Source organism: Orussus abietinus, unplaced genomic scaffold (genome assembly GCF_000612105.2).
Source record: "Orussus abietinus isolate OABI.00-Male unplaced genomic scaffold, Oabi_2.0 scaffold4, whole genome shotgun sequence".
Classification (NCBI taxonomy): Eukaryota; Metazoa; Arthropoda; class Insecta; order Hymenoptera; family Orussidae; genus Orussus; species Orussus abietinus.
Genome location: NW_019396014.1, coordinates 2,944,285 through 2,970,775, shown reverse-complemented (window position 1 = coordinate 2,970,775; position 26,491 = coordinate 2,944,285). Strand labels below are relative to the sequence as shown.

Here is a 26,491-nt window from a genome sequence, read left to right as displayed (position 1 = left end):
AATCGCGTTAGAATGACGCGAGAGATAGAGAGAATGACGCTCGTCGAGAGACGGAAGAGGGTTGAAAAGAAGCTCGGCGGAACGTCGCTTTTCTTTCGTCAACCGGGACGCTGCCACTTCCGCTTCCTCGAGGAAAGACCCGCTCGGGACCAGGCTGGGTCCCGTGGGCGCGGATTTAACGGGGAAGGAGTACCAACTTTCTTATTAACCAAAGAACTGACCCCTGTAATCGTACGAAATAGAGGTGTCGGGTCGCGATTCTCGCGCGACATCGATCTGTCTATCTCATGCGAGATAAGAGCCACTTTGCGTTCGCTTCGAGGCCCTCGAGGAGCACTCGATCGATTTTTGGCTCGATTTCGTCGTCGATTATTGCATCCGAGCATCGGGTCGTTCCGTAAGCTCGCAAACAAATTTTCTGTACAGGGAATTTTTATTAATTGCCCTCGGAGTGGAGAAACGTTTTATCAATATTTTTACGTTTTATATATATATACAGAATCACCCTTTCATATCACCTCAAACGCGGAGAGTATGGTATTAATTAATACGTGGCTCGTTTTGTTGGAAAAAAAAAAGAAATTGATTTTTGAACCGTTTAGGAATTTGTTCGGTTTATGGAACGACTCGGTGTACTTATCTTGCTTCATGCGTGGAAATTATTCTTGTGGAATTTATTATATACCTTTGAGATATTTAGGGGGCGATTTTCGGGAACTTTTTATTCCTCGGTTTTTTTTCTTAGGACGTTATCTTCTTCTCCCTGGTTTCGCTGACTTCTATTTCGGTATGACAGTGGGGGTCACTTTTTCAGGCTTCGCAAGTGTTGAGTTTCTACTTCTTCCCCATTACATTCCGCGATCCTTGCCGCACAGGTTGGCCGCCGAGCTCGTCTCGCCCTCCGCCTTTAACCTCCAACCTTCGCCACCTTCTTTCTCTCTCCCGTCATCGGCAAACCCCTTACCGACTGCCAGCAACCTCCCTCGATGTCGCACGGAAATACTCTTCGCGGCTGCAATCGGACCTTGCGGAAATTCGGTGTCTCTTCTTCCTTTTTTACCAACACGGATACGATTACATGCTTACATACAAATCCCGTCTCGAAACGATCTCGCGAATCTATCCCGCCGTTTTCCCGGTTCGCTCGAAAATCGGTCGATCGTCGATATTCGCGGAGGAAGTCGGGAAAGACCGTAGACAAAGGACAGCGCGCCGGAGTCGTTCGAATCCGTCGAAAGTCATTACTCGGCGGATGCCCGGGAGTTCCACCGTCACCGTGGCGACATTGAAATTATCAGGGGTCGATACGTCGGTCTCGGGCCTGGGAGAGTCGGGGTTGGTTAGAGATTTCCGTGCGACCGTCCCGTCCCCGGGCTGGCGCGCCTCCGCTCGGAGTAGCGAGCCCCGCGAGTAACTCTGGTATTGCTTGTTATAAGGAGCTCAAAGCGACGAACGAGACGCTGAAGAGCCTCCAGACGCAGCTGGAGCTCGCGTACGCGACGACGGCGTCGTCGGGGTCGACGACGGGCGGCGGAGGCGTCGGCGTCGGAGGAGGACCGGGCCCCGAGGGTGGCTGCGGCGGGCCCCTCCTGGGCGGCAGCGTCGCGGTGCCGGGCGGGGTGCCAGGTAGCACCACCCTGACGGCGATACTCGAGACGAAAGATGCGCGCATTCAGACGCTCGAGAAGGAGGTGAGCCTGCTGGAGGCGGAGATGCAGCGGGTCCGGGAGTGCGGAGGCAAACTGCGGGAGCAGCTGCTGCGAGCGACCGCCGTGCCCGGCGGCCCGGCCGGGAGTGGGGGGCTGACGAGCCTGACGGGGGGCCTGACGGGGGGCCTGACGGGGGGCCTGACGGGCCTGACGCTGGGCCTGACGGCGGGCGGCGTGGGAGGGGGAGGCGCAGGTACCTCGCTGGGCGGCAGCGGCGGAGGACCCCTGGTGGCGTCGCCGGCGCGGGCCCGCACCCCATTAACGAGTTCCTTGCTTCTCTCCGGTTCGACAGGTGGACAGGGCACGTGCCTGGCCGACCTCTCGTCGGGCGCCTCGACGGGCGTGGCGAACCCGTACACGGACCGCTACCAGCAGCACCCGCACCGGCAGCAGATCCAGCAGCAGCTGCAGCAGCAGCTCCACCCCCACCACCACCTGCACCACCTGAAACAAATAGAGCCCGCCGCGGCCGGAGCGCTGGCCCTCCACGCGCACGCCTTCAACAAGCACGACCTGAGCTTCAAACGCCAAGTAAGTTTCTTCATCGACAACGTGCGCATCGAAAAGAACGACGTCGTCTAGGAGCGACGCCGGTGTTTTAAACGCCCGATCGGCGGATGATCACGGATGCGTTGATGCGAATACGTAGAAACCGAACCGGCCGGACCGTGCAGCCGGAGCCAAAGCCCAAGCGGTTAAAGGTAAACCACTGCAACTGCGGAGGCGGCTGCGGCGGCACCTGGGGATCGCACCGGAACGCAGAGACGTACGTATAGACGGATAATCGACGACCACGAGCCGAAGAGAACCCCGACGTCCTGGAGCCGTCCTCGACCCAGGATATCCCGCTGAGACGGTCGCCAGGACCCGTCATGGGATCTTCGTCGAGACGCCCCGACGCGCGACGTCTCCTTCCCTCTCGAGCCTCCCGGGGGTCCTCGACCGCTCGGCCATCCTGAAAACCTCGACCTACCCGAAGGAGGCACCCGCGCCGGGAACGCCCGGCCACTTCCGGACTTCGCGCTTCCCGGCGCGACTCCTTCTCGTCTTCCTGGGGGATGATGAAACGATCTCGAGAGTCTTCCGTGACGTCGCCCTGCGCACCCGGGGACCTCGACCCGACGGGGATCCTCGGCTGCGTCGAGGCTCCGGCCACTTCCGCGGTCGTCCGTCCGTAGAGGACGGAGACGCCGTAACGAATCCGGGGAAATACGTATATATACCTATACATATGTTTACACACGTAGAGGGTAACCGCGCGACGTAGACGCCGATGAAGATGCTTAGAGTCCTTTGCACCCTCGGCCACGGGGTCGGGGTTCGATAAAAGTTCGACCACCGAGCGTACCTAAAATTTAGGCCTTAGCTCCTGTTGACCCGTTCAGAAGTCTAAGAGAACGTTGATGTACAGAGAGAGCGATATTAATCCGGCGCGGGTGATCCGCGTTGCTTCTTACGCCGTTACGAGAAAAGGGTGCACGAGGAACGAAGAAATCTTCCGATCGAGAGCCTGAATATTTTCCTAGAAGGACGTTTTTAGGAGACGACCCGATCGCGGGGGGTCGCGTTTGTCTCTCTTCCTCGAGTCGCGGCGATATGCGTTATCGGCGAATCGACGAGATCGGAAATCGTCGATGCGCTGATTGGAACGAAAATTGTATATAGAGGAATTATCGAGGAGATTTCGTTGCGCTCGAAACGATCGTCCTTAAGGGAAGGGGGAGCGAATCGCGAAGCGGAGAGTTTCCATGATGGACCACCCGATGGAGGGATTGAGAGATCTCCCTTCAAGTCCCGTCTTTCTCTCTCTTTCTCTTTCTCTCTCCGTTATTCCGTCTTGACCTTGCCCGAGGCTCGATTGTCCTCGTCCTTTGAAACTGGCAACGAGGGGGGGACGGCGATAACAAGGACGACGACAACGGACGCGGAAAGGCCAGATGCGCCGGGGGGTGAGATTTGTATCAGGGTCCGAGATTTATCATCCGATTGTCTCAGATCGCGCGATAAGGTCGACCGAGTTGACGAAGGGGAGGACGAGGTTCGCCTTGACCTCGACAAATCGGGCGACCCTGTCATCCGTCGATTGACCTCCTTTCGGTTGGTCTCATCTCTCTGTCATCGACTACGCCATCCGCCATCTTCCCCCGATCCTTCGACCTCCATCAACCTCGACCTATTCGCTCACAAATCCGCCATCTTCGCTCTGTCCATCTCATCGTCCGAGTGATCCGAATCATCCGCAACGGTTCATTCGCCTGTCTCTTTACCTCCTACCAACCTGTACGACACAGCATCCCATTCACTCTGCTCTTCGAGGACGCGATCACCGATTAATCATCCCGCGTGACCGACGACCGATCACCCGATTAGAAACCGCTGATTGTCCAACACCGAACCCGACTTCTCTGCTCTAAGCGTTATTTCGCTTGTCAAGCAATAATCTGCCTGCCAGAAATCGATCCGCCCGTTAAACGTCAATGTTCCTGTCAAGCGGCAATCCCGCTGCCAAGTTATCCTCCTTCTGTCCCGTCGTAACCCTCCCTTGTTTATTCTCTTCCTCCCTCTCGCCTCCAGGAAAGGACCCAATATCTATTTGCTCGTCCTTGCTTTACGGGTGTTGCAAGGTCTAGCACGGAAAGCCAAGGGAGCCGAAGTCCCCGTTTAACGGGAAACGTGCTAAGCCTCGAAACTGCCACGATTCGACACGTCCCCTCGTTATTCCCCTCACGCAACGGCCGTCGTTATGTCAGCACTCCGTTTCCAGCATCCGACCTCGTCCCGACTTAAGACACGCACGATGCATGATCATCGCAGCAGTGCACGAAGCTTCTCCGTCTCTCTTTTGCTCCCGTTGTCGTCTATTCTCTCGCCCCCGCTAGTCTGCCCCAGCTTGAGTCTAGTCCCGTCAGCTTCGAATCAGCTTCTATCAGCTTTTGCCAGGCTCCACCAGCTCCACCGGTCCGAGGTGCGAAATCGCAAGCTCGACTTCGCTGCCTCGGGCTGCGAAGGTTCCTTTGGTTTGTCTACATTCGGGGATTCTCTCTTGGTCCGAGAGCCCGATGCTTCCCACGGTTACGGGAAGTGCAATCTACGGTGCACTTCGGTGCAATCTACGGAGGTCCTCTCGGGCCTCCCTCTTGGATGGGTGGATGGGTGGATGGGCTTCCGCCCACTCGCGATCGATTCCTAGAGGACACCCGGCTAGGGCCCCGTAGATGAACCAAACGTAACGCGAGCTGCCGCGTCCTTGTCCGCTTCGCCGCAATTAGCACGTAAGGTTTACACCTCTTAAGCTTAAGCTAGCGATAAGTCAGTTACGAAGTGCGACGCCCGACTACGTCGCTCCCTTCTTCGGGGTACCCTGAGATCCTAGAATCTGTACCCCATCTATGGGGCACCCGTGGCTTATCGCGAGGGCTCTCCGAGGAAGGGCGAGGCGCCGCATCCGGTCGTCGGCGATAAGAGCGAAAAGTATTAAATCTGATGCCCGGTATATTCTAGCTTTCGGAGGAGGTAAGGATATCTCGCCCGATGAACATGCAGCACTTCCCGTATCACGTTCCTCCTTCAGTCTCTTCGTCGGTGTTCTCCACGTTGTAACTTGCGGAAAGTTTGTTGTAATGCTCCGTAGTCTCCGAGGAGTGCTCGCGCGACTGTCATCGAGTCTCATCCGCGAATCGCCTCATGCGACGCTCTCATGTTTAAGAACGCTCCTGCGGCGCGGCCGCGCGGCCGCGCGCTCTCTCTTGCCTCTACCTCTCTGTATCTCTCTGTATCTGTCTGTCTCTGTCTCATCGCCCGAATCATCGTAAGCCCCGCCGAGTGTCCTCATCGTATCTCTCTCATCCGCTAATCTCGTCGCCCACGTATATACATCCGTATGTCGATATGTATACATCGTATCGCGTACATATCTTGGGTGTTACGTAATTAATGACGTATCGATTCGTATTACGTAGTTGGCAGTCGGTAGATGCTCGCGCCTTCGGGCTTAGAGAGTTTCATTCATCTTCCCGAAGGCTCTTCGGCGTCATCCACCATCCGAAAAGAGGCGCTCGCTCGAGAGAGCGAGGCCGCGTGCCATGATCTCTGTTTCTTGGTCATCCTCTGTCTTTCCACCGCTCTGTATCTCTGTCTGTCTCTGCCTATCGAGCGAAAGGCGTCTCCTGGCGGTTCCGACAGGATCCGGTGTCCTGGACCAGTCCGGATGCTGGGGATGCCCAGGAACGAGGCTCCGGGTCTTCGACGGAACGAATTCAAGTTTCTCGCGTAAATCCAGTAATTCCTCCCGAGGAATCTTAAGAAATTAGTAAATCCCCCGTCAATCGTGGCGGATGTATTTGCTGCATGCGACATGTTTGATAATTTCTAATTTCTATTTAATTCCTCCGGCAATGAGATCTAAGATCCGGTCCATCGTCGAGAGCCTCGTCCGGGCGCACCCCCTGGACGTCGGCGAGGGTCGGATTTGGATCCTTTCCTCGGACCTCCAGGCGCGTCCTTTGGAAGTCTCCGTCTGTCTATCTGGATGTTCTAGCTAGATCTAGCTCTACACGTATTGTGCTTTCGGCTCGCGACCTGGCTCCCCGGCTTTGTCAGGCCGGGGTGTCCTCCTCGCGGCCGACCACCCACGCGCGCAAAAGCTACCCCAACAAGTAGAAAAGTACCGAGCGTAGGTAATGTACTCGCTGATATGAACTGACTACCCAACTACTGTATACTGATACTCGGGGACCAGGAGAGCGAGCATACCCTGACACACGACACACCCACAGACCGGACCACCTGCGGTCTGCGACACGTTGTACCTCTCGATGGTCTGCCGCTCTGCATGCTTTCGAGCCCTGCCCGAGCACGACGACGATGCACCCTCTCGATCCTCACCAGGTCCCGGCACTTTGGCGGAGCCGACAAGACGCACCCCCCGGAGAAGGGGTTGCGTCCTCGTGGGGAGGGGACCACACGAGGGGACTTGGGCTGCGAAATTGGGGACCCTGGACCAGACCAAAAGACCCGGTAAGAGTGTTCTAGGGTACTTCAGGGTGTTCCGAGAGCCGGAGAACCCGTCCTCGTGCTCGGACATGGTGGAAGACCAAAGCGCGAAGCTGTCGTTACCCTCGCTCGGCCTCCACAGGCGCCCTTACTGATTTCGCCCGGACGGCGACTCTTTTCGCAGCTGGATGAACTCAGGACGGAAGTCCAACGGCGGGACCAAGAGATTCTAGCCATGTCCGCGAAGATGAAGACCCTGGAAGAACAGCACCAGGACTACCAGAGGCACATCGCCGTGCTCAAGGAGTCCCTCTGCGCCAAGGAGGAGCACTACAACATGCTGCAAGCCGACGTGAGGACTCCACCGTGTGTGGTACCTTGACGCGGTCGCGGGATCATCGGATTCGATCGGTTCATCGGGTCGTTCCATGAGTTAGAGAAACTTTACCCGAAGTAAACTTTTTTTTACCGACAACTTCTTGCTCGAATCCTAAAAAAATTACTCGCGATCTCGTGGAACGGCTCATCCATTGGACATCCGTGATGATCGCGAAGGGAATTTTCTGGGGAATTGTTGGCGAACATCTGCATCTTGCGAGCTTCCATGTCGGACCGGGTCGAAGGGTCGATTTCATATTGGGGTAGGTCAATGGGAGCTGCCGAATATAGGTCGGGGCCGTTGCGCGCGTTACGCACCTCCCTCGGTGCGTGCCCGAGATACATCGGTACATCGATAAGTGGGTACATGGGTACACCCGTACATGGGTGTCTCGTTACATGCCCGAAATCCTGCCTCGAGGTCTCGGGAAATTCGGAGAGTCCCGAAGATCGGCCGACACGGTTCCTCCTTTTAATTTCACTTGCCAGGTGGAGGAGCTGAAGCAGAGGCTGGAAGAGAAGAACCGCACGATCGATAAGAAGACCCAGGCGGCCATGCAGGCTTACCAGGAACGCAATCGTCTCAGCACCGAGCTCACCGAGATCAAGGACCACATGGACATCAAGGATCGCAAGATCAACGTCCTCCAGCGGAAGGTGAGTCCAATCTTCGGCATTCATCCCGTTCTTCGGGGTCCGGGTCACGATCCACTCTGCATTTTTAACCCCCGGATAAAACGGAATTCCCTATGCATATGATCCTCCGGATGGGAATAGAGGATTCGCGAAGTGGGACATGCTAAGAAAAGTCGTTCCCACCTTCTCTCCCCGTTCCCCGTGAATGTTTAATCCAGGACAGGTCGAACGTTCCAAAACCATGGATGCCAAAACTCCACCTCCTGGACTTTACCTCCTCCCCTGGATAAACTAGATTCCAAATATTCTCCCATCTCGAGAGAGAAATCCCGTTTTGTCCCATCTTTATTTTAAAGGCACCGTAGATATTGGGTCGTTCCCTAAGTTCAAATTGACAAGGCTCGGAAAAATGTATTGGAAACGAGCCGTTAATTAATAATATATTCTCAGGTCCATTTTCTCACTTTTCGTCCGATTTCCGGCAGTTCTATTTTAGTGGGAAATTATTTTCGAATGAATTCGTCAGCGAATTTATGGAACAACCCGATGCTTCCCGCGGGAGATGGAGATGTTCTCCGGAGTAAAGACGTTCCCCGTGAATTTCGAGCAGTGGCGCAACTTGGAAATAACTTGGCCTCTGTATGTACAAGAGGAGACGACACGGATGCTGTGTGCCAACACTAATTCCGTCTGTGTACCCAGGCAGATCCGTGTTTTCTCCTCGTGGCCTGCCTTGTCGCTCGATTCCCTCCAGGGGGTGCAGCCGACGTTAAGGGCGGCTCTGCCCTCCGTCACGTAGTTGCTCGTTACCTTCCATGGCCCAATTTAATTCCACTGTTCAGACTGTTTGTCCACCGGAAGGAAGTTTCCTCTCGATCGAGTCGCAACGATCCGCTCGGTCGCGAATCGCTTCTTTTCGCTCGAGCTGAACGTAAGGCTCCGTCGCAGTGGGCGAACCCCTTCGTTAAACTCGTTTACCCACGCTATCGCGTGCCCGGCAATTCCCACATTGATTATTTCAATATGTCGTTGTCAACCGTACCGACTTTCCATTTGACAATGAACACCAGGGCGTACGGCAAATCTGCGAAACCTGCGAGATATTTTCCCATGCTTTCCGATTTTTTTCCCCTATTCTCGCCATTCTCATTCCGGGCTAAAAAGTAGGAATTTACTGCGAGGCGTCTTTAATTATATGGCCTGCGTTTTGTTTGTTCGTTAATTATTTTACCTATAAATTATGTTATTTAGGTTTAAGTTGCGCTTTCGTGTAGGCGTTTATTTGCGTTCCTAGGCTTGGATTATTTTTATTTACCTTTGTATCCCTTTTTTACAGGAGAAATAAAGTTATAAGCTCTCGAGTTATCTGGTGCCCGTTAATATTTGCGAATTAGTTCTGAAGATTATATTTATTTATCGCGCGGAGAAACGTTTCTTTTCTCCCTCTGGCGGTGAAGATTTATCATCGGCGGAATGTAAGACGTCTTCTGCAATTTTTATGCCACGGAGCGAGGAAGATGGCGCAGCTCAGACTGCAGGTCTTCCGTCCGTTTCTCGTTCCTTCTCTTCCGTTTACAGACGAATAACAAAGAATATGGACTCGCGCCAACTCGCGTTTCCGTCACGTATAATTCGGGCTTAACGGGCAAATTAACACGGTGAAAACGAGCGGCTTGGGTCGCTGCAATATTGTTGCGACGAAGCTCGCCTTAATACCTGAAGCAACGAGCTAAATAGGTACGTAATCATTCACTGAGAGAGGCTTAATTTCACTTTCCTTGGCTGCGGTTAACAATTTTTCTCCTACGTCCATTTTACCTCGACCGAATTTCTTAACATGCCAAACTGTGAAATATTACAAGCATGTCACTAATATCGACATTATCAACATCTATCCGCTATCTCCGCTATTCGTGAAATCCTCTGAAATTCAATATTTTAAATTCTGCGGACTAACGAGAACGTCAAGGAAAAAAATAAAATGGCTGCATTTTGCGCGCAACGGAGGTGACCTGGAATAAAAAATAAGGAAAAAATCGTACAATTTGCGTTTTCATTTTGTGGAAGTTGTAACGTGCAGGAACAGTGCCAGTGTTCGGAGAGTCCCTTTCTGCTGTCACTGTGACGTAAATTCAAAGTGAAAGATATTTTTTTTTTTCGAGCTAGCTCGTTCACATTCACACCCGGGGCAACTATGCAAGGACTTTTGATTAAAAATTCCCATTGAGAAATATTGCGTTCACACGTTCTTTCTGCCTGGTCTTCATTTTCTGTTTTTTATTCACCTTAACACCGTTAACTTACCCTTCGCTTATTAGAATTGCTCCTCATTAAGGCTCCAGGAATTTTCAGCAATTACTCCGTCCAAATTTCTAATAAAAATCTGAGATTAAGAAATTCATTATCAGGAATGCTTTTCGCCCCAACTAATCACTAACACTTTAAAGAGCCTCGAATCGTCCTGAACCTATCCTTATTAACCATGATACGATAAAAATCAATATCTCCATCTTAATAATAAATTTCTCTATTATCATCCCCTTGTCACCATCACTAACACCTCGAAGACAACCCTTTCAATCCTTCCCTCCGATTCCGGGATCGATAGAATCGGACAGATGACGGGGATTAACGCAATATATTTTGGCGGATCACTCAGATCGAGAACCTGGAGGACCTCCTGAAGGAGAAGGACAACCAAGTGGACATGGCCCGGGCACGTCTGACCGCGATGCAGGCGCACCACTGCAGTAGCGAGGGTGCGCTGAGCAGCCTCGAGGAGGCCATCTGCGACAAGGAGAAGCAAATGGCGCAGCTGCGGGAACAGAGGGACCGCGCCGAGCAAGAGAAACAGGAAGAGAGGGAGTTGCACGAGAGGGAGCTCGCCGAATACAAGATGAAACTACACGCTCTCGAGTCCGAGGTGAGTCCTGCCCGGAGGAACAACCGGTACTCCGGTGCCTCTCCGCACCCCTCGAAGTGTGATAAGCTCAGTGATATAATCGCGCGATACGAAGGAGGCAAATCAACGGAGTGAATAATCTTCGTCCGTAACATAAGTCCTGAAATTCAATTAAATATCGAACAGTCGATCGAGGAGTCGATTTTCGGAATATTTCCAGTGGTCTCGTTTTAGGGGCGGATCGACCTGAATTTTTGCATTTAAAACTTTTTTTTAAAATGTGTTGGTTTGGGCGTCGGGATTTTTTCAGTTTTTCGAAGATTTGGTGGACCCTTTGCAGAAGGATGTGACGTAAGAACCTCGGGGAGGAGAATTGACCCTTTTTTCGCGGACGTTCAAAGGGACGGGTCAGGGTTAGAAGGTGTTGGTGATCTTGCCTGTCGCGATCCGATGCTTTCAATCTACGTGTATGCGAACTGGGTCATATGTGACTTCGGAACGCTCCGGGGTTACCGGGATGCAACTAGGTCGCTTTTTCGGATACACTCGACTATTAAATTTACGAGGACGTGATCTGAAAAGGGAAGACCCACTAACGGATTTTAATGGAGCGCTTATCGGTCAGATGATTCTCGGAGTGGAAAAGAATCCAGGAACTTATGCCATATCCAGTGGAAGATATCATTCGTGATATCCCATAAATTTTTCTCAGCCCTCTCCGCCTAACTTTTCAACTTCTTAATTCAACTCGACTTACATTCAAGATATACTCTGAAAAGACATTAAACCTTTAAAAAATTCGAAAAATAAAAAAGAAAAGCACCAACTATTGCCGCTGAATTTATTCTCTTCGAGTTTGCTGTCTTTTTTTCCAAAACGCCCAAACCAACAAAAATTTAAACGATTCGGTACACTCATTTCGGAGAAAAGTATCGCGGTCTTTAACGCCACTTTCGTATCACCTTAATTCCCTCGGCGAAAGCAATCACTTTTCCGAAGACCTCCACTTATCGGCGCCCTATCGCGAGCATCCCTCGAAAATTCATCCCTGTGAACGCGTCGCACTCGTTTCCAGGTGGAGAAACTCGGCGCGCGATTGGAGAGGGCTCAGGCCGAGAAAGACCGTCTCGAGGCGAAGCTCGAAAGCTCTCAGTCGGAGCTGGGGAAAAGCAAAGCCGAGCTCGATAAGGCCGCTTCCGAAGTTGGTCGAAGCGGAGCCGACTGGGAAGCTGCGAAGCAGCGATTGGCGAGGTTGGAGCTCGAGAACGAGAGGCTGAGACACGACCTCGAGAGGTCTCAGACCACCTTCGGCAGGAGCACCCTCAATTCCTCCCAGGAGATCGACAGGATCCAGGAAAGAGCCGAAAAGGCCTCCTCCGAGCTGAGGAGGGCTCAAGCCGAGCTGAGGGTCACGCAGGCTGATAACGAAAGGGCCAGGGCCGAAGCCGCGGCCCTGCAGGAGAAGGTAAATTGGCAAGATCTGCCAAATCTGTCGGATCTGCCAAATCCGGTAGATCGACAGAATTATTCGGAGCCTCTGGAAAGGATCGACGTCCCCGCTGATAAGCGATAAGCACCGCTTCTCCCCGATTACAAACCCACCGAGTCAATTATTACGGCAATCATCGACATCTCTTAACCCAGCAGGCCAATCGAAGAGCTCGCCGGAAGTTTTAATGCGCCCTTCATTAGGTACTTAACGAACGCGTATCAAGTGACTGGCTATCATGAACGGGCGAGTACGGGCACAAGTGTCGCTGATAACCGGTATCAGCTGCACTTATCCCGGTAACGAGTTCATTCCCCGCGATGCCCATAAACCCATCGAAGCCCCTCATAAGAAAGCTCCTCAAAAATCTAACAAAAAGCCTCTACCGTCTCTCTTATCGATCTTTAACATCTCGCTACATAGAACCATAAAATTTCTAAAAATCTTGCAATTGACTCTGTCATTTCCAGAGGCTCACTTTCTACACTGAGAAAAAACTGTCATCGAACCAAAGAAATATTTCTTTGAATGGAATCAAAGAAGTACTTTCGTTAATGCAAAGAATAATTATTTCCCTGAAATGAACCCGAATAAACTGAATGCTGAATTCCTTCGGAATTATGACACTTCATTTGAGTCAACTTATTTTTTGAATTAACAAGATTTTTCTTTGGTACCATTCAAAGAAAAATTTTTTTGGTTCAATGACATTTTCTTTTTTCTCAGTGTATCTTATGGCGCGAAAATGTGCACCCTGGGAGGCTCTAGGAATTTCATTCAAGGTTAAATCATGTAATAAGGTTGAGAAGAGCCAAGGGGAGGTCTATAGACTCAAGGCCAGGCTGGAGAACGCTCAGGGCGAGCAGGAAAGTCTTCGAGAAGAATATGATCGAGCCCAGGCTGCAGTGGCCAGACTTCACTCCGAGAGGGAAAAAGCGACGGCCGACCTGGAGAAGGCCCAAGAGGAGCTGGAGCGCACCCAAGCCACCCTGGGGAAGGCCCAGCTTCAACAGGACAAGCTACAAAATTTGCTCGACAAGACCCAGAGCGAAGTCGACAAACTCCAAGAAAGGTTGGACAAGTCCCAGGCCGAAGTTCGCAGGGTGAGCCTCTTTAACGATTGCCAAAATCCGACATTCTTGGAATTCCGAGCAAAGCACGTGGTCGAACTGTCAACGAGACCGTCGAGACACGTACTCGGTGTCTGCGGGCTCTCGATTGCGGTGTCACCTGAAGGAAGGGTTGCAGGGTGAGTAGTGAACTAAAATGTTAATTACGCGTTGTCGCCTGCACATTTAGATGCAAATGGAAAAGGAAAAGCAGAACTACGACTTCGAGAACGTCCAGAGCCAGCTGGACAAGGCACTCGGTCAGTCCACGAGGATGCAGAAGGAGAGAGAGGCCATCGAGCTGGAGTTGGATCGTCTTCAGGACAAATACGAGAAAGCTCAGGTGCGAACCGGGGTTACCGACTTACGCCATCTCGGTTGCAGTTCCTTTAACAAACCTCCCGACACATTTGCTCTAGACAATTTGCTCTCGGCGGTTAAGTCGTTACGCGCGTTCCCATTACCAGGTGCCGCTAAGAACTCGAAGAGGATTAATTCCAAGTATTTCGCCCCCACAGATGATCATGCAACGACTGCAAAAGGAGCGAGATAACTTCCAGGAGGAGATGGAGAAGCTGCACGAGAGGATAGAGCTGCAGCAGACGCAGATAGCGAAGATGCAGCGAGAAAAGGAGAACACTACGTCCGAGTTGGATCTGGTCAAGGAGAGATGGGAGAAGGTGCACAACTCCCACCAAAAGCTCACCGTAAGTGCGATACTTATCAAAGATATTTACTTAATATGCCCCATAATTTTTCATAATTTTCACATTTCACGTCACCATTCTTCTCGTTTCCGGGACAGCTGGAACGCGACGACGCGCTGACGGAGGTGGAGATCCTGAAGGAGAAGGTGGAGAAAGCCCAATACTCGCTTACCAAGGCGCACGAAGAGCGAGAAAACGCGAACAAGGAATTCGAAAAAATGCTGGAGAAGTACGACAGGTAACGATCAAACGAAACGTTATTATTTTCCCGTGTAAAGTCGCTCGAATCGTTTTCATCCCTCTCCCTGTACGCCCTGTGTACGTCTTCGGCGAAGCGACCACTGTCGAGAGGAAGCAGCGAAATCGAGTCGATTTTCTGTCCCAGGGCGCAGAGCGAGGTGTATCGACTGCAGAACCGCATCGAGGTGATGGAGGCCGACAAGGACCGGCTAGAGCTGGAGGCAGAGAAGCAGCAGATGCTGGCATTGAAGGGTCGAGAAGAGGCTCGAAAGGCCCAGGAGGAGCTGGCCAGGGTGCAGGAGATGTACGACCGGGCGGCGCTGCAGCTGGGTCGGACGAAGGAGCACGAGGAGAAGTCGAAGGAGGACCTGGATCGGCTGGCGGTAGACCTGGAGATGGTACGGGAGCGGTACGAAAAGTCGCAGATAGAGCTTCGCCGGCTGCAGAATGAGCGCGAAAAGCTGGTAGCGGACAACGAGCGGGTGAGCTTCGAGCTGGAGCGAGCGCACTCGCAGCTGGCGAAGGCCCAGGCCGCCACGGAGAAGACGCAGGAAGAGCTGGCGAGGATGCAGCTGGAGATCGAGAAGATGTACGAGAAGCACGACCGGCAGCAGGCGGAAGTGCGGAAAGCGCAAGCGGAAGCCGAGCGGGCGCGCGCGGAGGCGGAGAGCGCGCGCGAGGAGAGCGAGCGATACGCCGCTCGCTTCGGGAAGTACCAAGAGAGTCAGGAGCGCCAGAAGGAAGACTACGAGCGGACGAAGCTGGAGGCCGAGAGGCTGCGCGACCGGCTGGAGAAGGCGCTGGCAGAGCTGGACCGAGCGCGCAAAGCGGAACAGGACGCCTCGAGATTGCGCGCCGACCTGGAGCGCGCGGAGGGAGTGCGAGGTAAATACCAGTACGAGCAGGAGAAGTGGCAGAGCGAGGGCAGCAGGTTGCAGCAGGAGGTCGAGAAGCTGCGAGAGCGGCTGGAGGGCCGGGAGGCCGAGCTCAAGTGGCAGCAGGCGAACGGGGCGCAGCTGGAGACGATGCTGCACGAAGCTCAGCTGCAGCTGGAGCGCGCCCGGGAGGAGGCCGGCAAGGCGACGGCCGCGCAGGAGCGGAACCGCGCGGAGATCGAGCGGGCGCGGATCGAGGCGGAGAAGATCAAGGACAAGCACGAGAAGCTGCGAGCCCGGTCGGAGGCCCTGGAGGCGGACAACGAGAAGCTGCGCGTAGAGATCGCTCGGCTGGAGCGGCTGATGCAGACGGAGGGCAAGACGCGCTCCGAGAGCGCGAGCATCGAGGTCGAGAGACTGCGAGCGAGCCTGGACAAGGCGATCGTGGCTCGCGACCAGGTGGAGCTGGAGGCCGGGCGACTCGCCAAGGAGCTGGAGAAGTCGCAAATGCACCTGGGGAAGTACCAGGAGGCGGCCGACCTGGCGAAGAAGGAGCTGGAGCGGTTGACGGCCGAGCAGGCGCTGCTGCGCGAGGAGAGGGACGCGCTGCGGCAGGAGCTGCACCGGGGCCAGCAGCAGCTCCAGCAGCTGCAGCAGCAGGCGCAGCACCAGGCTCAGCAGCAAGCGCAGCAGCAGGCCGCGGCCGTCGGCGCCGAGGAGCTCGGCCGGCTGCAGCACGACCTGCAGCTCGCGCAGCGCGAGCGCGACCGCATGGCCGCTATCTTGGAGAACCGCGAGAAGCACTCGGAGAAGATCGAGAAACTCAAGGAGAAGCTGGAGGCCGAGGCCAAGCAGCTGCAGGTCGAGCGGGACCAGCTGGTCATTCAGCTGGAGAAGTCGCAGGACATGCTGATGAACTTCCAGCAGGAGCTCAATTCCAGCGAGGCCGAGCTGGAGCGGCAGCGCGAGGAGGTGCGCCGGCTGCAACAGCGCGCTCACGCGCAGACCCCGGACCGCGCCGCGAAGGAGGCCCTGGAGTCCCAGACGCGCGAGGTCCACCGTTTGGGCCAGCAAGTGCAGACGCTCACCCAGGCCCAGGCCAAGGAGCGGCAGCGCGCCGAACAGGCGGAGAAGCGACTCCAGGACGTGCAGAAGCAGCAGGCCGCCGCATCCGGACAGGAGGCTCAGCTGGAGCAGTGGCGCAAACTCGTCGAGCAGGAGAAGCTCCGCGCGGACGCCGCGGAGCGCGAAGCCAACGACCTGCAGAAACGCGTGCAGACCGCCGACCGGCAGCTGCACGCCCATCAGCAACAGATCCAGCAGATGCAGGCTAGCCTGCAGCAGTACCAGCAACAGCCCCCGGCCCAGGCCCATCAGAACGGACAGGAGGCCGCCCGAGTGCGCAAGGACCTAGAGCGCGCCCGGGAGGAGCTCAAGCAGGCTGCCGTCGAGAGAGAGCGCTTCCAGGCGCAGCTCGAGATGCTCTGCCAGGAACTCGAGAAAAATCAGGTTAGCAGGGCCTGATCGTCACTCGCCTGCCCGCCAGCCTCGCTGCTGCCTGCGCCTCGCCGCAAAGGGGACCTGCCAAGCGCCACCGATCCGCTCTCTTTTGTCACCCCGAGTATCGTTTCCTTCCCCTCGAATTGCTCTCTCTGTCACGCTCGTGTACGTATTGCCGCACTGCTCGCACTTGGATCGGCCCCGAGCAAGGGGACCGTCCCCGTGTACGTTCGCCACGCACCATTCGAGCCCAGGGGAGAAACGACGCCGAGTTGCCTTCGTTTTTTCTTATTTCTTACTTTCACATTCCATTAAGTTCCGTTGGTTTAAGTTCCGTTGCGGCTCCCTACAAGGGGATGTTTATTGGGTGTTTAACGTGTCCGCAGTTAGATTCTTCTCTTCGACATCCAGTGGACCCCCCGAGTAGGGCCGTTTTTTCGATTCTTATCATTTTTCGTGATGAGCAAAATCGGTCTCGGTCCGGACTCACCCTTAGCTTTGCAAGAGGTGCAAGGACCAGCCTGTAAGACCTGGATCGATCTTCCTCGTCGACTATGATTTTACTCTTATGATTATTTATCTAAGTACCTTATTTATTATATTTGTTTAAGTCGTTACCGTCACCGTCGAAATGTGACCGCGTTCCATCGGCGGACGTTACCATTTACTTTCGTTCATATGCGTTAAGAATAATTTCCATCGTCGATGCTACCGCGATGTCGCAGCCATTGTTGTAACCGTTGTTATTCTGAGTTGTGGTTGTACACGTAATGATAAGCAGCTAACGTGCGACCGCACTTGCCGCAGCATGCACCGCGTCGATGCACCGCAGGAGTGCATACCTTTTTCACGGCACGTTTGATTCGTCTCGTTTGTACATTTGTATCATATTTAAACATTATTCACGAGCACCGTGACGCGACGTCACCCCTTTTTTTCCGACGATGACCGTGGCCGAGCAATTTACGTCACCATTCGAGGTTGACACTCGTGACCACGGATTCAATTGCCGGGACGCATCGCGCGACCGCAGGAAATTCCATCGTCGCCGTAATTTGCATGCGTAGAGGGAATAATTAATTTGATCTACCTGTACATACGATTAATTAGGGCTGGAAAATTCGGCCGGATGCCTCGCGAACGCCGCCCCTCGATGGCGGATTTTATTCAGCTTGATTTTTCTCTTGGTCCCGGGGATCGGCTCGCCCCGGATCGCGAAGGGCTAATTTCGCAGCTCTTCGGGGTGCAAGCTGCATCCTTATCCGAGAAATGGGTTTTTTAGAGATGCTTCTGACGCAGGTGGATCTCCACGAGGCGAACAAGAAACTCCAAGCTGGAGGCGCGAAGCCTGGCGTCGACTCTAGCCAGGAGAGGAAACAGCTGGAGGACCAGAGGAGGCAGCTGGAGGAACAGAGGAAGCAGATGGAGGAGAGGGCCAAATCCGTCGATCAGAGGCATAGGACGATAGAGGAGAAAGAGAGGGCGCTTCAGAATCTCGACCAGGACTTGAAGAAACGCAAGGCCAAGATGGACCAGCTCGAGCAGCAGCTGCAGAGGGTAGGTGTCAAGGTGTTATTTACTCATGAAATGAGGGAAATTATGTGGGGATCGGATAATAATCGCCAGCATAGATCACTGGAAATCTTTGGAAATCACCGAAAAATCAATCGATTCTCGAAGGATTTATTTTCTCTGATTTCCGAATGAATAGTCCCTTGGGCTAGGTCAGACGTAACGAGAGCGAATTAGTTATTAACCTAGGTCGCTAACTCGTCATATATCCAACTCGTGAATTCGCTGTCGGCGTAGGTCGCATACTTGACGTTGACCCAGGTCGTGGGTTCGCCATTGACCTAGGTCGCGGAATCCTTTCACATGCTCGCATTACTTATGCACAGAGCGGCGGGTCGCCCGACAAAAGGCTGGCAGAGGTGCAGAAAGCTCTGGAAATCGCGGAAAAAGAACTCGAAAAGGCCAAGGAGGACTCCGGACGAAGCGCCGCGGAAACCGAGAGGTTACTACACCTCGTACAAATGTCGCAAGAGGAGCAGAACTCCAAGGAGAAACAAATCAGAGAACTTCAAGAGTAAGTCTTCCAGTATTTTTTTAGTAGTGCCATTTCTTCGGGAAATCAGAGATTAGATTTAAATTCGAAGCAAAGGGCAATGAAAAAGAGAAAAAACCTGATAACCGCCAGGAAATCATAACGACCATGAAAGACAATCATGATTCACTCCTCGACCGTGAACTTTCATCCAGTCTAATTCAACTAATTTGAGTCGAGTGAAAGTGTCGTTAATTTAAGTCAATTCTACTAACGAGGCTTTGTCCTATTACTTGCAGTGCACTAAAAGCCGCACAAGCAAAGTTAAAACAAGCCGCAACTGCACAGCAACAAGAGGTCAGTACGCTGCTTTTTATCCTTGTAATTAACCTAATAATTAATTTTGGAGCCACGTTATAAAAATGGTTTCATCAAAAATGAAAAGATAGAGTAGGAGAAATTTATTAACATTTTTCATCGCATTTAACTGACCCTTGTCTTTTCTATTTCCACGCCATCCTTGGATACCGCACGTATGACGTTATCAAATTAAAAATGTAACAATGCGTTATTATAATGGCTTCGTCATTTTTGTATTCGCTTTGCTTGAATCACTGCATTCCGAAAAAAAAATCATCGACAACGCAACGACCCCGGATTCGATTAAAAAAAAAAAAAAATACAGGCGGGACCCGCCGGATTCCTAAAAAGCTTCTTCTAAGGTCGATTTTCTTTGGGGACGCCCTCTCCATTCTTTTTAGTACAATTTGCATAAATTAATACGCGTCAACGTCGACGGCATATAATACTCGAGGAAGCGAGAAAGGCAAACGACCGACAGATATACGTCAAATAATTATTTTACTTAATGCTACGACCATTGTTAACGTATTAATAATAGCGACGATAATAAGAGTAAAACAATAATATTAATTACGGCAAGCGGATCGACAACAATAATAATTGATAACAATTTACCGAGAAGACGATAATACGTATATATGTATATACACGTAAACGAAGAACGGACATAAGATCCTGAAGAAGGATCGGAAGTTATCGGGCTTTAGATTCCAGAAATCGAAGTAAATTTTCATATAGGCGATCGGCCGATAACGAACGACTGATAACGAGCGAAATTAGCACACCTTTCCATCGTTGCGTTGCCAATTCACCGAGTAAGATGAACGTATCCACCGAATCCTTTTTTACCACAAAAATTTCTCAATGTCCGCCGTCGCAGTCATTTCTGCAGATGAGCTCAAAGCGCTTATCAAAAAGCACCCCGTAAAAGTGGTCGAATAATTTTTCCCACGATCAGTCGTCGCAGCTTCGAAATGCCCTGGACGAGGTCCAGGCCTGGAAACGGGAAACGGAGACGAAGGATCACAGGATTTCGGAGTTGGAGCGCGAGATGAGCGAGCTGGAGAACTTCCTGATGGACCACTCCGACACGGACGGCATCCTGGAGCTGAAGGCGATGGTCCAACACAAGAACTCCAGGATCGAGGAGCTGGAGGACACAGTGGCCGAGTTCGAGGACTTCCTCAGGCACAATCCCGACATGGAGCAGCTGCACGAGATGAAGTGCGAGCTGAAAGCCAGGGCCAGAAGGATAGAAGAACTGGAGAGCTACGTGGAAAAGGGCGGAGGAGAAAAGGACTTCGGGATGAGAAGAGAACGAATCTTGGAGCTAGAGGGTATGGTCACGAGACTGGAAGAGTACGTCAAGGAGCACAACGTCGACGTCCTTCAACAGAAACTTCAGGATCGAGAGGACAGATTGCAGAAGCTGCAGAGCAGGCTGGAGTTCCTAGAAAAGGATGCCACGAAGACTCAGAAAGAAGATGAGGGAGGAAAAGACAGGATCAGGAATAGCGACCAGTCGGAGAAGAGAGGGATCTCGATGGACCGTCACGAGTCCTGCCAGGATCAGAGCCATCAGGATCCTCCGGAAAAGAGGTTTCGCAAGGAGGACAAAGTCCTGGCGCGGATGGAAAGAGAAGAAGAGGAGGCGGAAGCCATCAGGAGGAAGCTGCTGGACCGCGAACAGAAGATGAAGGAGATGGAGCACGCGATGTCGGAGAAGGACAACAGGATTCAAGAATACGAGCAACAGATCGTCGAGTGGCAGGATAAGCTGACGAGGCTACGCAAAGAGATGTCCTGTCTAGAGAAGGAGCTGGGAGAGTACGAAGCCGAGGACATTGGAGTCCTCAAGGAGGAAATCAGAGTCAGAGATGAGAGGGTCCTGCAGCTAGAGGATGAGATAGATTCCCTGGAAAGGGCCTTCAGCGAGAGGATGGATCTGGAGCAAATCGAGGAACTGGTCGCCGTGGTCAAGGATAAGGAGAATCGGGAACGGGATCTGGAGAACGAACTGACGGACAAGAGCAACAGGCTGGAAGAGCTCGGAGAGGCTCTCAGAGAAAGCATAGTGATCGCCAGCGAAGGGGAGAAGAGACTCAAGCAGGAAGAGGAGATGAGGAGAACCGCTCTCGACAGGGTAAGATCCTTCGGACAGGCTGACACGTTCCGTTTCTTTTTCTTCGGACCTTTGAGAAACAAGAATTATCTAAATATTCGCAGGTCTCGAAACTGGAGCAAAGGATGGCTTCTCTTCAGACGTCCTTCGCCCTGAAGTGCCCCACCTGCCGACCGCTGCTGACCGAGCTTCAGAGAACCGAGAGGAAGCTGAAGAGACTCGCCGAAGAGAGGAAGACGCAGCTGGAGGACCTCCACGAAATGAAGTCCGTAACGCCATGCACTTCTTCGATAATAATCGCGTGCACATCTTTTCCCGAATGTCCTTTGCGAATACCTCGTCGGATTGCCATTTATCAAACAGGGTTACATTGCAATCTCTGTTCATTCTGTAGAAGGGAAGCTCTGGAAGCTGCGGTCTCGGAGAAGGACGCGCACCTGGCCTTGCTGGAGCTTTCAGGCATCAAAACCGCCGCGCAGGCTAATCAGGTTGACAAGCTGAAGGCAGACAGGAAAAGGCTGCTGGAGAAGCTGAAGGAAGAGGTAGTCTTGCCGCTTTACCCCGAAGTCATCTTTTTCCGAACCTAATGGCGAATCTTTATCCCCCAAATACCTTCCAATGACATTTTATTTTAGTATTTAATTATCTCATCCATTCCCCTCTTTCAGGACGAAAGAAGCATCGAGCTCTCCGTTGACTGGATTTCGTCGAACGCGGAATCAGCGCCTTTCCTCACGAAGATCCTCGAGCCGGTCGTAGACGTCGACGCCTGCGATGACGAAGGAGTCGACGATATCCAGGACCAAGAGGAATCTCCCACAGGACCAACCACCAACGGCAGGGCGCACGACCACGGGTGAGCCTGTTTTGACCAGGAAAAGACGCATAATCCAGAAACCAACGCGGAATTTGCATTATTTTCTTTTTACAATACTCAGACAAGCAGCGGTGGCGAGGTCGGCTTCGATGGGCACCTGCTCGACCAGCCCTGAACAATGAGGACAGATAAGTACCCTGAAAACGTACGGTATACACGTTAAAACGTTCCCCCTCGATGTTGTGCACACCGCAGTCCTAGAACCGTCTCTAGAGCATCTAGAAGCGTAGAAAAGAAAAGCTCTTCACCTCTGTGTGTTACCCATCGCTGTCGCGCGACATGTCATCCGTCCCATCATTCGCATCATCACTCCTCATGAATCACCCACCATCATCCCATCTCTCCATGTCGGACGGATCGTCGAAGAGGGGAGCTGTCTACGTAGAATGGGGGACGAAGACAGACCAGGAAGGACCCAGGACCCCCAGAAGCAAATTTGGGGTCCAGACCGACGTCTTCGAGGGCGACCTGGAGAACGACCAGAGGAAGTCCCATCGAAAAAGCCGACCTTTCTGGCCGATTTTTCTTGATATCGCGGATTAGGTGCAGGTGATCGGTCCAACCGGTACCAGATGGAGTCTAGTTCTTCACGAAGTGTACACCTCGAAGTAGCGATCGATAAGGGTTCTCCAGACACGTGGAGACGCATATCGTACACTTTCCTCCGCACCTGCGCGTCAGGACAAACTTTCTCATCGATTCTTCACCCGGGACCCGGTTGTCCTTTGCAATGTCCTACCCGTTCACCAGGCTCATCAATGGACAAGGTGGTGGGTGTCTTACTCAGTGACACTTTGCGACTTCCCAGCTCGTTATCAGCGGAGGGAACATCTGCCGACGTCTTAAGGGTTACGTTCTCCAAGGAGCGTTTGTTAGTTCTAGCCATTATACTAGCGTAGCAGTTGTTAGCAGAGGACCTGGCGAACCCGCAGAGCGGCTTCCGCGGTTTTTCTCTGGAGGTGTCTATCGAATCATCCTTGATTACTTGCTTTAATTTATCGACTAAACGCTGATAATACGTTCAGTGGGCTCGCCAGGTCCTCGGAATTCCTGAATGTCTCGAGAATCACCTGCAATCAGCGTGATGCCAATCAACTCGCTCGTTACCTCACTTAGCACCGCAGAACACCCCAGAGACCCGGAACCCCGCCGACTCTTGTTTGATCTGTTTTCTTTCTACGCGGAAACGGGCCGGAAGTGGCGCCGAATAAATGGGGAACGGCTGAGAATCGTAAGAGACGCGGCTAACGCGCTTTTCTGTTGGATTTCTCGCAATGGGTCCAAAACGATCGTCATTGATGCACCAAAACGCGATAATCTAAGGCGGAACCAGGAGATTTTGGCCGAAGATGGGAAGGGGAATCACTTCGGCCGCGACGAATGATTATTTAATTTTAAGCAATACCTTATCAATTGTACCCTTATCAGTGGAGAGTAGGACGATAGCAGGCATTCGCGAGCCCGCGGATGGCGGTCGCAGAATGGACGATACGAGAACGAGTAAAGTCGACGAAATCTAACCTGGACTAAGGTGCTGAATAGTTTTCAAGATGACAATAATGATCGTTCGTGGGAGTCTGACGTTGTTGAGGAACTCGGGTAACTTCGGGGGATTTTGAGGTCGTGGATGGAAATTTTTTTTCTACTCGAGATGACCTCACGGTGAAGGCTAGGAATGAAAATGAAATGGGAAAGTCGTGGGTAAGGTGGAGAAAACAACGAGGGCCCTGGAATGGGCGATTTCTCGCGAGAGAATTTCGGAAGTAATACGGAGAAGATTCGTGGATGATTAATTGGGGATGATAAGAAGATGGGAAATGTCTGGCTAAATGTTACCCGAGGCTAATGGATCTTTTGTAAATACTTCTTCAGCCCTTGTCATCCTACGTTGCGAGGATTTAGCGGGCTTCGAGACCTCCCACCATTGTCCTCTCTTGTTCTTTGAATCATGTCATAGATCGGTACATGACACAAGGAAGGAACGGAATCTCTCGTTATGTCATCTCGATGACTAGGACAGTGACGATGGATTTTGTTTCTTCCAGTGGATGGCGTCGAGATTAGATCGATTAAGGACCAGATGTCCTGCGAAGGAAATATCAGAAAAAAACGCTTCAGGAGTCATTTCGAAGCGATGAGGGGATTTAAGGCGGAAATTGATTGACAATGATTGGTCAGCAAGGAATTGTCGGGGATCTCGATGGGAGGAGAGGACCTCGTTAGATCTTTTTCCAGGATCGGATCGGAATAGGCTAGACGGTTAGTTGGATCCCAGAGAAGCAGCACGATAAGCTATCACTCTGTTTTGATCTTGCTCTCTTGTATCGTTGCATCGAGGCATGAGTTAAATATCTAAAGACATCCCAAAAATTCTAGGAGTTCGGCTGCAGACGACGAGGCATCCTATCAGTCCGACATTTTTAAAAACACTTTTTAAAGAATACCCAAAGAAAATCTCACTCCCGTCCTCGTGCCTGAATTCTCGCTCCAAAATATTCTTAAGATCCTTACCCATAAATATCCACGTGCACGAAAATAATAATCGTTCGACTGAGCTATCTTACAAATTTTACAAATATCCTAAATATCTTACTTAATCTTTACTTAAGAAGACATGTAATTTAACCCGAGAAACCAAATAAAACTGCCACGCTATGAAAGAAAGTCAAGATATCCTTTTTTCAACTGTTATCATTTTACAAGGAATGACAAGGAACAAAAGCATGTACAAAGCTGGATCAATGGACAAATCCTGTCTGTCGAATCTCTCCGTGTCGATTGCTTTTTTTCGCAAAACTGAGTACAATAAGTCATTCAAAGCTTATAACACCATAAATACAAAAAAAGAGTCATCTCAATTATGAATATTTTCCGAGCCTTTGCAGCCGGTCTCTGGAATTTTTTTCGAGATCTTTAGGCTCTGCTCCTCCGGAGCAGACCGCTATACATATACGCAATATGTATATACATATACGATATATATGTACGCCTGTGAATAATCGCGGATATATAGAGGAGGAGTATAGGGAGAAGCCAGGGCGATCCGAAGCGAGAAAGAAGAAAACGAAGCGAATTGAACATTAGCCGTTAAGGTGTCCGCGCGCGGATGTGTTTTAGAGGTTCGTTTAGTTGCGCGATATAATATATATATTATATATATTATATATATAAAAGAGAAGTAAGAGAAGGAGTGGCCGAGGATTCGTGCGCGCGAGAGATATTAGTTAACGTGCCACCGTCATATCAAGCCTATATATCATCGTGTTACGTCATAGCTAAGCAGAAATCAATATTACCGTTAATGAATTTATTGTTAATCGAGGATGACTGTTTCGAGCGCGCATTCATTGTCCGTTTCGGTCGTTCGAGGTAACGATTTTCCGAACGTAAAAGTCAGAACGCGAACGGCGAGGCGAAAGGGTCCCGAATTTTTCGAATTTCTTTTTCTTTTTTATTCTCCCCGAGGAAATCAAAACTCGAAAACGAGCCAGGGAATTTTTTTGCAAAGGTTCAGTGACGTGAAAGATGCATCCGATGCAGATTCCCCGATGGGGGGATCCAGGGAGGGGCGGAAAATACAGGGAAATCACCTCGCCGTCGAAGTTCCGAAAACGCGGAAAAACTCGGGGAAAACATTGGAAATAGGGGAAAAATAGCTCCGGAGGAAGGGAGGCGAACGTCGAATCGAATTTCTTGTTGACACGTATACATATATATAGACACTAAACTGTAATATTATTGTAATAGCCAATTCAAAGTTTTAATGCACCGTGTTGAAGAGAGCCTCGGCGCTCGCATAGCTTAAAGGAGGATGCCGAAGGAGGAACGAACGAACGTACGAGAGGGTCCCTTGTGTCGTCCGCTGTCAAACTTGTCCTATATATCGTACGTGTAAAGTCTACCCTATACCGCGAATCGTGTGCAGAGGGACGAGGAGGAAAGGGAAAACGAAAAGGCAGGAAACGAATACACGGAACAAGACGAGTCTCCCCTTGGATATTCCGATATTACGATTACAATTAACGATTCTCAGCACGTACGCGTTACGCCATTCGATACATACAAGAAATACGATATACATACATGAAGACACGCCCAGGAACATGTGCCACCCCATGGGTGGTCCATGGGGTGGTGCCGCACGCTTTTTCGTGGGCTCGCGCGCGCCCACCCACCCCACACACACGGAACCCACACGAACTCCCACACACAGAGAGAGAGGCTGTCTCGATTATTTTTCGACTCGACTGTTTAGCATTTACGGATGTTTTTATCTGACTACTGTTAAGAGGAAGATTTCACGGCGTCGCAGGACGTGGCCCCGGACGAGGGAGGCCCCGCAAGGCGAGCTTTTTTCCGCGAGGTCTCGCGGGCCTTATCGCGCTTTCAGCGACCCCAGGTGCGCGTATCGATTATTCCCGAATTTCCAAAAATCCCGAAAAACGTCCCGAGCTGATTTTGGGTGTCCCTCGGGAACCGCTCGTCCCGGGGATCCGTCCGCTCCCCCGCGACGCCGAAAAACGTGGCTCCCCGCGCCCCTCCCCCTGT

The 26,491-nt window shown here is 51.8% G+C and overlaps 2 protein-coding genes across 2 annotated transcripts in view; both read left to right on the top strand.

Moving 5' to 3' along the window:
- Nucleotides 1-19,967, top strand: part of LOC105695747 (ELKS/Rab6-interacting/CAST family member 1) — a 43,414-nt gene extending 23,447 nt beyond the window's left edge. Inside the window, exons 5-17 of the mRNA XM_012417621.1 lie at nt 6,886-7,053; nt 7,569-7,736; nt 10,375-10,638; nt 11,693-12,082; nt 12,907-13,209; nt 13,406-13,558; nt 13,734-13,922; nt 14,021-14,160; nt 14,308-16,546; nt 17,837-18,094; nt 18,436-18,623; nt 18,881-18,938; nt 19,267-19,967. Of these exons, the coding sequence (XP_012273044.1) occupies nt 6,886-7,053; nt 7,569-7,736; nt 10,375-10,638; nt 11,693-12,082; nt 12,907-13,209; nt 13,406-13,558; nt 13,734-13,922; nt 14,021-14,160; nt 14,308-16,546; nt 17,837-18,094; nt 18,436-18,623; nt 18,881-18,938; nt 19,267-19,302 (4,554 nt within the window). The 3' untranslated portion in view covers nt 19,303-19,967. The remainder of the gene's footprint in view (nt 1-6,885; nt 7,054-7,568; nt 7,737-10,374; nt 10,639-11,692; nt 12,083-12,906; nt 13,210-13,405; nt 13,559-13,733; nt 13,923-14,020; nt 14,161-14,307; nt 16,547-17,836; nt 18,095-18,435; nt 18,624-18,880; nt 18,939-19,266) is intronic.
- On the top strand, nt 19,873-25,105 carry LOC105695452 (ELKS/Rab6-interacting/CAST family member 1; the record flags this gene model as incomplete). The annotated part of the gene is made up of 5 exons (XM_012416991.1): nt 19,873-21,087; nt 21,171-21,331; nt 21,461-21,608; nt 21,735-21,922; nt 22,005-25,105. Coding segments are annotated over 5 exons (1,773 nt in total), but the record flags the coding sequence as incomplete, so codon positions are not given.
- Between the last annotated feature and the right edge of the window lie 1,386 nt (nt 25,106-26,491).